Raw genomic sequence first — 13,453 nt, forward strand, 5'->3', positions numbered from 1 at the left:
TATACCTATTAGATATTTTTGCACTGAATTATTTGACAATAAATCTCTGCAGAATGCGCAATAATATTCATATAAATGACAAAATATAACCAATATCCGAGTGAAATGGTACACTTTTTTTGTGCTTATGGTGCGAATATTATGGTTTCAAATGGAACGCCTCAATGGGAGATACTGGAAAGCGTGTGTTTCAAGTTTATAGACCATTTATGACAGAGAAATTTGTAACAAAATACAAGATTAAGGTACAATTTGTCACAAAGAAATTACTTTCATTTTTACGATCATATCTTGTGAATGATTTAAATCCTAAGTGAAGATAAAATCATTGTAAATTAATGCCTTAAACCTTTTTAATGGGTTTTTACAAAATAATATCTGATATATACTTTGAAATGAAAACTTTCTTCATTTTTACAGGCAGCCTTGAATTTAATGTTAGCGAATGGAGCAAACTTTGTGAGTAAAGGGACAAGTAGTAACATGAGCTGATGTCACGAGAAAGATAAAAAATAATAGTCGACATGAATGAAATATATGTAACAATTAAAAAACACTTAAACATAGATTCATTGACAAGAAAACGTTTTGAGACACATATTCGGTTCAAACATGAAAATAAGGCATATCAACCTTTCACTTGCATCTTTCATCATCTGACAACAGCTTCACAGACAAAGAACATTTTGATCCAGGGTGTTCCTTGTCTATCTTAAGCTACAGTCACGCCAACACAGACTACCCCAGATGGACAAGGAACACCCTGGATCAAGATGTATCATGATCCAGTGTGGTCTTTGATGCTCCTCGACATAATTGAGTGAATGGTCTCAAAACATTGGACCAGGCCACACCCAACATGGCATCACAACAGATCAACACGGAGCCCAGACAGATGACATCCCAGACCATCGTGGATCAGCTACAGACTGTCCTGGACACATTATGAGCTGCCCGGGAGTGGTTCCTGTTCAACAAGACACGCCGGATTGCTTGGGATCAACAAGGTGCCACTATGTTTTGCTTTTTTTCTTCAACATGTTGGTGAAAGTCAAAATCAACAAATTATTTTTCAAACAACCAGTAGTATTAGCAGTTTTTGGCAACAAATTTCATCTTATTTGATAAACAAATAGAAGGATGTAATTCCCCCTTTTCTTTCCAAAACAATCAAAAAGCTACAAAAAAATGTTTGCAGGGTTTTAGTATACAAAACATGTTTATTTGACATCAAAAGAGTCCTAACAATCATCATGAATTGGCAAATAAAAAATCAGAATAGGGTCATAACTCTCAAATTACGCTCTAGAATTATTATAATTGATAAATTGCTGAATGGACTGACATTTACATTCATGGCAAAAAGTGACATCTATATAATAAGGTTTTTAATTAATTTTGAGTAATGCCATTTCATCTCCATAAGTGGATAAACATAAATACAATACTTGTCATTTTTTTGGCTTTTTCTAATAGAAAGTCATCCCTAATTATCACTTTTAACATTTATATAAAATTTATCATAGAGGGTCGTTTATAAAGTTTGTGGGCAGGAGCAAATTCATTCCATCAAATATTAATGTAAACAATAGAACATTAAAAACAAGTTGTGCAATATCTTAATTGTAAGTATTGAAAATTTCATTCAAAATTTCTGATTGGAAGCCTTTTTATGTGCATTTTTTAACAACCGCCCCACACGGCATGGAGCACTTTAACATGTCATAATGTGAACTGAAAAATGCAATTTATTTCAAGAACAGTATTCTGCCTATATCTTAACTATGTTATATCTTAATGAGTGTTTTCTTCATCATTATTTATGGATAAATAAAGATCAGCTATTTGTTATTTATTTATTTATATTTCATTTTGATCCTTTTTGGATTTTTTCTGATAATTCTTTCCTCATGTCTTGTTATGTAACTAAAGGTAAATTTTTGTTGCACCATGTTCATGGTAACCCTCAAAGGAGCATTAAGAAACAGTTTCAAGGTCAGAAACCTTTTGTTTTAGACAAAATGGGGTGAAATTTTTACCTATAATTGAATAAACAAGTCTTTTTTTGCAAATAAAGGGCCGTAACTCCTAAATGACAAAAGCGATTTCCATGGCTATCGAACTTGATCAAGATATTATGGTCACAATCATGTATGTAAAGTTTGGTGAGGATTGGACACATACTTTTCAAGAATTAGATTGGAAACATATATTTTTGAAGTATTTTTGGCAAAAAAGGGCCGTAACTCCTAAATGACTAAAGCGATTTCCATGACTATCGAACTTGATCAAGATATTATGGTCACAAACATGTGTTTAAAGTTTGGTGAGGATTGGACAAACGATTTTCAAGAATTAGATCGGAAACAATCTTCGGGACGTACGTACGTACGTACAGACAGACAGACAGACGTACGTACGGACAAGGGCAACCCTATATGCCGCCACTTTGTGGGGGCATAAACATGTGCACATTCCTATCAAATATAAAGATGATCAGGTGTAAGTTATCATTCTGTATATGTTCAGAAAGAGCCACAAAACATTAAAAAAAGGACTCCTGCTCCTTATTTAACGTCTATTTTTTGTTGTTGTTTTTCAAGTTTTCAAAGTTGCTATTGTTCATTTATGTTCCATATGAAGTTTGTATCATGCAAAATTGGTTTAAAGTACAACCCAAAGCATTTCAAAGTGTTCCGTGTTCCATTCATCCATACTCTTAAGAGTCATGTCTACATACATGTGTCTAAATCATTCAAAGTAGATGACGTTTTAAAATGTAAGATCAACATTACATAACTATTGATATTTACAGATATGAAGCCTGAAAGGCATCTTTATAAACATAGGTAAATACATTTACTGGACATTACGAGCCACATCTGTTGTTTTAAAAATACATACAATATGATATAATTAATCAATGTTAAAAAAGACTAAATTATTTTGGAGAGGTGAAGCCCTAATTAAGGTAAAAAATTCATTTTCAAACAGGGGAAATAACTCTTGAATCTCTTGTGAGAGAATATGCCAAATTTTGGTCATTTCTGCCCAATAAATTACAAGTTAAGATCATTCAGTTACTTTTTCATATTCTCTTTTCTCATTTTGCAAAGAATTTCATCTATAAAACACAATTGTTATAAACATTCTTTTTCAACATGTTATACCCATGCAAAGACTTTTTTAATCACTGCATGGCCTTTTTGAAGTTATTTTTTCAGAACATCCATATCATTTATGAGCATAGGTCCATGAGTGGAAACTCATTTTTCAAATTTATAGAATCAACATAGTTTTGGGACCTTGAAATTAGGTATTTAAGTGACACAGAATATTTTAATACCCCATCATTTTGTATCAATTGTGCTTGTACGCTCCTGGGGGTTATTTTACACTTGCATGAAATCGGTAGTTTGTCAGCAACAATGATTTATGTTTATTAAAAACTATAAAAGTCACAATAATTGGAATCGTGAATGATTTGCCACTTTTTAATTTAGCATTCTTAATTTTATAAGCCTTTGGCAAAATGATCAGTTATCATTGGGCCTTCTGAATTAGCCATTATCTTTTAAAAGTTTAAGTGCAAAGCTTCAAAACTTTCTCTTATTATCCGCAGTGATTTGGGTCAAATTACTGTCAACAGTTTAAAAAGAACCTGCAGCAATTAAAAACACTGTAAATACATATATTGTATTTCAAAAATGTCCTTTGAAGAGAAAAAGTATATTGTTAGGAAAATAGTTTGTGAAATATTTCATTTCAAATGGGAGTATATTGGAATTCTTTGTGGACAAGGCTGTACACAGGCAGAATCAGAACAATTAACAAACACCTTGTTTAAGTTGGGAAAATGGTGTGTGGTTCACACACTTTACTATGAATCCAAAAAGGGATTTCTTAACATAAAAAGCCGAGTCAGCTTGAAGTATTTTGCTGTTAAACACAAGTCACAAATATTCTCAACTTGTTTTTAGATTAACCCAGTCCTTATTTATGTTTTACCCACTACTTATTTACGGGATATGCTTTACCCAGTACTTATTTACGGGATGTTTTACCCAGTACTTATTTACTGGATATGTTTTACCCACTACTTATTTACGGGATGTTTTACCTAGTACTTATTTACGGGATGCTTTACCCAGTACTTATTTCCGGGATGTTTTACCCAGCACTTATTTATGGGATGTTTTACCCAGTACTTATTTACGGGATGTTTTACCCAGTACTTATTTACGGGATGTTTTACCCAGTACTTATTTATGGGATGTTTTACCCAGTACTTATTTACGGGATGTTTTACCCAGTACTTATTTACGGGATGTTTTACCCAGCACTTATTTATGGGATGTTTTACCCAGTACTTATTTATGGGATGTTTTACCCAGTACTTATTTACGGGATGTTTTACCCAGCACTTATTTATGGGATGTTTTACCCAGTACTTATTTATGGGATGTTTTACCCAGTACTTATTTATGGGATGTTTTACCCAGCACTTATTTATGGGATGTTTTACCCAGTACTTATTTATGGGATGTTTTACCTAGCACTTATTTATGGGATGTTTTACCCAGTACTTATTTATGGGATGTTTTACCCAGTACTTATTTATGGGATGTTTTACCTAGCACTTATTTATGGGATGTTTTACCCAGTACTTATTTATGGGATGTTTTACCCAGTACTTATTTACGGGATGTTTTACCCAGTACTTATTTATGGGATGTTTTACCCAGTACTTATTTATGGGATGTTTTACCCAGCACTTATTTACGGGATGTTTTACCCAGTACTTATTTATGGGATGTTTTACCTAGCACTTATTTATGGGATGTTTTACCCAGCACTTATTTATGGGATGTTTTACCCAGTACTTATTTACGGGATGTTTTACCCAGCACTTATTTATGGGATGTTTTACCCAGTACTTATTTATGGGATGTTTTACCCAGTACTTATTTACGGGATGTTTTACCCAGCACTTATTTATGGGATGTTTTACCCAGTACTTATTTATGGGATGTTTTACCCAGTACTTATTTATGGGATGTTTTACCCAGCACTTATTTATGGGATGTTTTACCCAGCACTTATTTATGGGATGTTTTACCCAGCACTTATTTATGGGATGTTTTACCCAGTACTTATTTATGGGATGTTTTACCCAGTACTTATTTATGGGATGTTTTACCCAGTACTTATTTATGGGATGTTTTACCCAGTACTTATTTACGGGATGTTTTACCCAGCACTTATTTACGGGATGTTTTACCCAGTACTTATTTATGGGATGTTTTACCCAGTACTTATTTATGGGATGTTTTACCCAGTACTTATTTACGGGATGTTTTACCCAGTACTTTTTTACGGGATGTTTTATCTAGTACTTATTTACAGGATGTTTAATCCAGTACTTATTTATGGGATGTTTTACCCAGTTCTACTTTACAGAATGTTTTACCCAGTACTTATTATGGGATGTTTTACCCAGTACTTATTTACGGGATGTTTTACCCAGTACTTATTTACGGGATGTTTTACCCAGTACTTCTTTATAGGATGTTTTACCCAGTACTTATTAATGGGATGTTTTACCCAGTACTTATTTATGGGATGTTTTACCCAGTACTTATTTATGGGATGTTTTACCCAGTACTTATTTACGGGATGTTTTACCCAGTACTTCTTTAAAGGATGTTTTACCCAGTACTTATTAATGGGATGTTTTACCCAGTACTTATTTATGGGATGTTTTACCCAGTACTTATTTATGGGATGTTTTACCCAGCACTTATTTATGGGATGTTTTACCCAGTACTTATTTATGGGATGTTTTACCCAGCACTTATTTACGGGATGTTTTACCCAGTACTTATTTATGGGATGTTTTACCCAGTACTTATTTATGGGATGTTTTACCCAGCACTTATTTATGGGATGTTTTACCCAGTACTTATTTATGGGATGTTTTACCCAGCACTTATTTATGGGATGTTTTACCCAGCACTTATTTATGGGATGTTTTACCCAGCACTTATTTACGGGATGTTTTACCCAGTACTTATTTATGGGATGTTTTACCCAGCACTTATTTATGGGATGTTTTACCCAGCACTTATTTATGGGGTGTGTACTTATTTATGGGATGTTTTACCCAGCACTTATTTATGGGATGTTTTACCAAGTACTTATTTATGGGATGTTTTACCCAGCACTTATTTATGGGATGTTTTACCCAGTACTTATTTATGGGATGTTTTACCTAGCACTTATTTATGGGATGTTTTACCCAGTACTTATTTATGGGATGTTTTACCCAGCACTTATTTATGGGATGTTTTACCCAGTACTTATTTATGGGATGTTTTACCCAGCACTTATTTGTGGGATGTTTTACCCAGTACTTATTTATGGGATGTTTTACCAAATATGTATTTATGGGATGTTTTACCCAGCACTTATTTATGGGATGTTTTACCCAGTACTTATTTATGGGATGTTTTACCCAGCACTTATTTATGGGATGTTTTACCCAGCACTTATTTATGGGATGTTTTACCCAGCACTTATTTATGGGATATTTTACCCAGTACTTATTTATGGGATGTTTTACCCAGTACTTATTTATGGGATGTTTTACCCAGTACTTATTTATGGGATGTTTTACCCACTACTTATTTATGGGATGTTTTACCCAGTACTTATTTTTGGGATGTTTTACCCAATATGTATTTATGGGATGTTTTACCCAGTACTTATTTATGGGATGTTTTACCCAGTACTTATTTATGGGATGTTTTACCCAGTACTTATTTATGGGATGTTTTACCCAGTACTTATTTATGGGATGTTTTACCCAGATGTACTTACAGGGTATGTTTTACCCAATATGTATTTACAGGATATATTTAACCCAATATGTATTTAAGGGATATGTTTTACCCAGCACTTATTTATGGGATGTTCTACCAGTATGTATTAACGGGATATGTTTTTACCCAGTACTTTTTTTATTGAATAAGTCTTAGCCACTTCTTACTTACGGGATATGTTTTGGTTCACAAAGATAACAAAAACTTAAAATAAAGGGGAAAAAAGGTTGGTAATCCTTGACACAATATTTTATTAAACTAATCCATATACATGGATACTTATGGACAAGTATGCTAAAAATAATTTCAGTGCTAAAATTTATGATTGAAAATTGACAAAACACTGTCAAACCTGACCAAGGAATCCATAAAACACTTCAAACAGAATAAAACAATTACCAATGAATTATTGCTGCATCATCTTGCCCACTCTGACATGGTATTTACAGTGGGGGTTCAAAGCAAATATTTATAAGACAGTAAATTTCAATGGAAAGTGATTTTGAATTGATTGTAAAAATTGTTTTTATCAAAGTAACTGATTCTACACCTCTTTGTCACATAGAAAAGAGGTGTATTCACTTTAAATCAAATAGTGTGAGCAATTAAGAAACGTTTCAAACTTAGATACAAAATATTTTCTCACAGTTTGTATATAGCTTCGAAGGGGATGTTACTTATTCCTACGATACGAAAGTTCATGACATCACATCAAAAAGAAGACATCAAATTAAAATGCCTTCAAAGAAAAATGACCACCACACCTGTTTTGATGTAAATATTTCACCATTGTGACATAAAACAGTTTTATCCAATTAAATTATATCAAATTAAATTCTGGATAACATTTTTGAATATATTACTGAAATTAAATATACCAAGGTGGCTTCATAAATAAAGTTATATAACCATCAACACCTCATATTCACCAGCCTTTGGGAAACATGAAATTTCAGAATTGTATTCAGACAGTGAAGGTAAAACTTAAAGTTGCAAAACACTCCAATCATGATGTGTAGTCCTTCAAACTAGGCAATGTGTGGGCTCAATCTTATTAAAAATATATCCTTATATTCGCTTTGCCATTAGCATTAGTAAGATCTAGTACAGATTGTTTATATACAAACATACAGAATAGGACTGGAAGTTTATCATTATCAGTAAATGACTGAATTATATAGGGGTTGAAGTTGATCCAGTGGTATAAGTAACAGCCCCTCATTGTAGAGTTCCAGCTCCACAAGGGACACGTTTTCTTGGCCTCTTAGTTTAAACTTTATTTATTTGACAAATAGCATACAAACATACATACGTTTTATGTATAGAAATGAAATACATCACAATATGGCCTCTTGAAAGGGATACAGGTACTGTCCTCAGTTTCCACCCCGGCAATTAATGGACATAAGAGGGAGTCACATCCTGCCAATCAATTTAAGAAAAATATGGAGGTATAAACGAAGCATACTTATATTTTACCTCAATGTTTTGCTGCATCTGTTTGCTGCGGAGATCCATCTCTGCGTGAAAGGCTGCCTCGTTCAGATCACGCTGCACGTTGGAATTATCGTCCAGGCGAATCAGTGTACTCTTCAAGTGACGCTGGTCTGAAAGAACATTTTATTCCTTAGGTTTCATTCGAAATACTTGCTCTTGGTTATATCTCTAGGCCTAGTTGTGAAATCCCCCACACGTACATGTCTGACTTTGAAACATTTGACTCATTTGTGAACAAGGTGTTCATGTACATGTATTGGAATATGTATGTTATGTACATCCATAAGGCTGAAAGGTTCATTTTCTCTTGCCTCATCTAATTCAAATAACATTTAATATGTGTGTGTTTTATGCATGGTGTCAATAAATAATGAAAATATCACCTGTTGAAACATTCTCGGGATGCGTACAGTTTGTAAGGTTTGTGGCTTTCATTATATTTTTAATACAGAAACAACTTGACTAATGCTAATTAGCTGTTCAAACAGAGATTACTTCCTTTTAAGCGGTCACGATTTATCACATCTGCTGTCTTACATTGTGATATAAAGATGATTTACTGGTAAGCAACATGGTTTTAGTAACATTTCTAAAAAACAAGAGCTGTCACAGTAAGTGATGAACGTCCCCCAAAGTACCATCCAGCTCAATGGATTATGCACAAACTAATATGTCTACATTCAGAAAGAACTATCATAAACTTAAAGCATAGTCAGTTTCCATGATGGTTGACGTCAAGTGCGGAGGAGTGATGCAATTAGAGGAAGATTATAAGTATCTTCCATGGCCGAGAGTGTAAGATAGGTTCATTCCTACCCGAGCGTAGGGTGTTTTGCGGAAACGTGGTTTACCGAGTTTCCGCAAAACACCCTTCGCAAGGGTCGGAATGAACCTATCGAATATGAGCAGCTATGGAAGATGCTTTTTCTCCCACCACAGTTAAACAAAATTAAGTAAAAATGTATTTTTTTGCTGGAACTCTTTTGTGATTAATGAAAATAATTGCGTACGGATATGCGATAATTCGTGGTTGTCATGGATATTCGCCCAGTGATTCAGAGTATGTAAATGGTCTGATCGGTCTTTAAATAGTTCTAAGAAGAGTGAAGCATTATTTCTTGAAAGGTGCGTGAAAACTGTTTTCTGGTGACATTTGAAGCGAGAAATAATTAACTAGCGTTCTAAATATTGCCACAAGACAAGGTTTCCATGATGCTACAGACGACAGTCTTCAACAAGGGAGGTAATTACAATGTGGCGACCATTAAAAAGAAGTTCCATACGGGCATTTTATCTTCGCCCGTGGGCAAGATAAGAATTTCTAGCATGGTGAAATTAATGGATCCACTTATCTGAGGTGGGAGAAACATGGGTCTTGAACCGGACACGTTATCTTTATATACTGTACATGTGCCAAGTAATTTTGAAATCCCATGATGGTTGACGTCAAGTGTGGAGGAGTGATGCAATTAGAGGAAGATACATGGGTCTTGAACCAGACACGTTATCTTTATATACTGTACATGTGCCAAGTAATTTTTAAATCCCTTTATGCATGACAAAGGTACAGCCTGAACATGTCCAACTATACTGTCTATGCATATATGCAGCATTCCAAATGTGACTTGAACTTTGAGGTAGGGAAGCTGGTCTTGCATGCAATACCACGCCTTTATGTGCTAAACACATATTTTAAAATCACTCCTGTGCATGACCACTGTAACAGCCAGGACACAATTTACTATACTGTATATGCATATATGCAGCATTCCATAATGATAAACCTGAAAATGTGACCTTGACCTTAGAGGTAGGGCACGCAATGAAATATGAAATAATTCACTAAAGTTTAAGACTCATGATAACTTAAAGATTTTTCATCTTGCTTTATCAGGGACACAATTGCATAATTCTTAAGGATATCTCCTGTAACCAATTGTCTACCATGTAGAGGTAAATAATTTCATGTCCATGAATGGAGATTTTGATTGGGGGATCATGACTGTTGATGCAGTATGTTTTTTATGCCATCTGGATTATTAACATTTCCCTAATTGAACATTAAAAATTGGTGGTGTGTTTCCTTAGAGTAGTATTTCAGGGTACATGTTTATATGATGCTGTCCTGTCAACTAAATGGCTACTGATACATTGTTTAACAGACAAAAAGCTCTATTTGCTCATGTTTTGAATTGGGATAAGCACTATTAGGTCCTAGAATCCCCAAAATGCTAATGAAAACACCATCCAGTGTCTCTATCAGGGCATGAAGTCAGTAAGGTCAATTATGGTATTTTCAGTGTACAAGAATATGGTTCTGTTACCTTAACATAAGTACACCAGGATTTTAGAAAGATGAATTGATCTCATGACCAAATAGTTATATGTACCAGCTTTGTTTTACAAAACTTTATAGCATACCATCTCTCTGTTTGATGGCGATGTGTGCCTTGGTGAGTGCAAGATCGGCAGCCAGCTTCCGCTTCGTCATCTCGGCCTGCTTGTTGTCACCATCACTCTTCCTAGAATTGAAGAAAAAAATAGGATGTTTCAAGGTGATTTTTTTCTTTATTTGTTTTTGCATACGTAAATGACCAAGAAGTGGGTTTGTGAAACTAATTATGCAAATGGCTTGTGTTGCAGGTCAGGAGCACCAATAATTATTCTAATAAAAGTCACTATGACCATGACCTTTTATCAGAAAGGAAAGCGCCCATCATTTTTCTAAAACAGGTCATCTTAACCTTTGACCTAGGGTGAGGGGTATTTACTGACCATATCCAATGTGTATATTAAGTTTAAAGACTCTTCACAGTCATTCAAAAGTTATTAACTGGAAACAAAAGTATGATTATGATGCAGAAATAGCTTCACAGCCAACACAAAAAATATAATGGTATGTCATATGTAATAAATGTTACAAAGATATTTTGTTCTTTTACCTCCAAAATGGGTTGTACTTCTTATGATCATAAACAATCCATATAATGCAAGGGAAGTAACTTACGCAAGTTTGTTTTCCAAATCCTGTTTGGTAGTGAGATCTTGCACAATTTTGTTTGTTGTCTCCCTTTTTTTCTCTCTGCAAGAATGGCATTCAATTGTTACACAAACATGAAAATCATTTTAATAACAATTCAAGATGCTAAAGGGAAGCTTTATAACATCATGTTAATTTATGAATGAATAAAAAAAACAAAACAAAGCCTTGAACTTACATAGTGTTTGCTGCTGGGGATTTTTTTTAACATAATTGGACTTGTCACAATTTTCAAAAACATGGAAAAGTAAAAGGCTTGAATTGAGAAAATTAATCAAAGAACACTTATCTTTTCTTCTTGTTTTTTTTTTTTTCAGTTTAATGAGGGCCATCAAAAATTATTACAGTCAGGGCAACGTTTTTTAGGCATTGCTTACGAAAACACTGAGGTTATTGCAATAGCCCAACTTTTTTTTCTTTAGAAAAACAGACTAGCTAAAATCAAATCAGTCTACAGTCAACAGTTACAAATAAAAGCTTTTTTTACTTCTGATAAATTTTGGTAAATAATTCCACCAATCATTTGAATGCTGTACTTGGGGAAGGAAGAAATCTTGTGTACCTGTTGGCCTCGAATGATTGTACTCGTCCTTTCTGTGCCTCCATGTTGAGAGCGATGGCCAACTCCGCCAGCTCCTGCTTCAACCGATGCTTCTCTTGCTGAATTTACACAAAACAAAAGTTTCAAGCATATTACAAAAGGTCATAAATAATTTTGAAAATGATGATAAGTTTGCATATATCTTTGTCAGCAATAAGTGTTATCCTTATTTATCACCGCAACTGCAAAAATTATAAACAGGTACATGTATCTTTTATAAAATATTTAAAACGACAAACCCGTTATTAAGCTTGATCTGACCTAAAAGTCTAGTCAACACATCCTGTCTCATCTTGGTCTCAAATTCTTGGTTGATCCTTGTCAGCTCTATGTGCCCCCCACCCCCTTTCACCCCTACTATCCCTGCCCAGCCCCAACATTCCCCACCCACCTCTTTCTGTCTCATCTTGGTCTCAAATTCTTGGTTGATCCTCGTCAGCTCTATCTGTCTCAGCTCCATCTCACTCATTTTGGACTTGTATGTTCTCGCAAGGTCAGACCTACATTACATATGGTAAACAAAAAATTGTCTTTACTGTTATTCAATTACTGGTATTATCTCTAGAGAGTTCATTTTAAAAGTAAAATTGGTAACCAAGAAAACAGACAGTGAAAATAAGAATAATTACAAATCATTTTCTTGAATAAAACACAAATATTTTCAACACAAGCCACTGTCCTTTTAATAAGATTACTTGCACAAAGTATGAAAGCCGTTTATTAAGAGAGATATTTTATATGGTTATGACAGTCATTCCTTAAAAGTAGTATCAACATTTTATACAAACGTTTTCCAAATTAAGGCGACTTGAGGCGTCATAAAATCTAAATCAAATCAAATAGTTACATGACTCACTTGGTCATTTCAGTTTTTCTGCCATGGTCCCTCATGGCATGTTCAAATGCAATATTTTGATGGGTTCTAGCCTTTGTATTCTGCAAGACACACACACATTCAACATTGCCAACAGAAGCGTATAAAATGCACAACATATGATTATACAACACAATAACATTTTATAGCCAATATTGTATACACTTGACACAACTAATAACTACTCCCTTACATATCAAATGATCAATATTAACATGTAAGAGGAGACGATATTAACATAATTCTCACATCACTATAAAAAGTAGAGTTATGCCCATTGACCTACTAGAAAAACAGTTTGTGGTGCTTTTGTTATTGCAATCAAGACTTTTTTTTTTTACTTTTAGCATGTTTTTAGTCTGACTATCAATAAGATTTGTCATTAAAAAATTTGACTTATTTTACAATCTCGCCCGAAGGTGAAGGTCACCTTTTATCGCAAAAAAAACCCTTGTAAATAAAATAAATTTTAAAGAAACTTTGTCGACCCATTCATTGTGGGTTTAATGAATACCAAATTGTATTTGTTTTGGTATCAGTGAATTCTTAGAAAGCTCAAC

The 13,453-nt window shown here is 34.0% G+C and overlaps 1 protein-coding gene across 6 annotated transcripts in view; it reads right to left on the minus strand.

The window, feature by feature from the left end:
• Nucleotides 1-13,453, minus strand: part of LOC128225200 (myosin-J heavy chain-like) — a 33,740-nt gene that overhangs the window by 13,249 nt on the left and 7,038 nt on the right. For 5 of the 6 annotated variants that reach the window (XM_052935272.1, XM_052935271.1, XM_052935268.1 and 2 more), the window contains 6 exons: nucleotides 12,876-12,955; nucleotides 12,411-12,519; nucleotides 11,981-12,078; nucleotides 11,386-11,460; nucleotides 10,800-10,900; nucleotides 8,361-8,488 (listed from right to left, as the gene is read on the minus strand). In XM_052935272.1, the coding sequence (XP_052791232.1) occupies nucleotides 8,361-8,488; nucleotides 10,800-10,900; nucleotides 11,386-11,460; nucleotides 11,981-12,078; nucleotides 12,411-12,519; nucleotides 12,876-12,955 (591 nt within the window). The remainder of the gene's footprint in view (nucleotides 1-8,360; nucleotides 8,489-10,799; nucleotides 10,901-11,385; nucleotides 11,461-11,980; nucleotides 12,079-12,410; nucleotides 12,520-12,875; nucleotides 12,956-13,453) is intronic. The other variant, XM_052935267.1, reaches the window with a different exon arrangement.

The sequence above is a fragment of the Mya arenaria genome, chromosome 2 (genome assembly GCF_026914265.1).
Source record: "Mya arenaria isolate MELC-2E11 chromosome 2, ASM2691426v1".
Lineage (NCBI taxonomy): Eukaryota > Metazoa > Mollusca > Bivalvia > Myida > Myidae > Mya > Mya arenaria.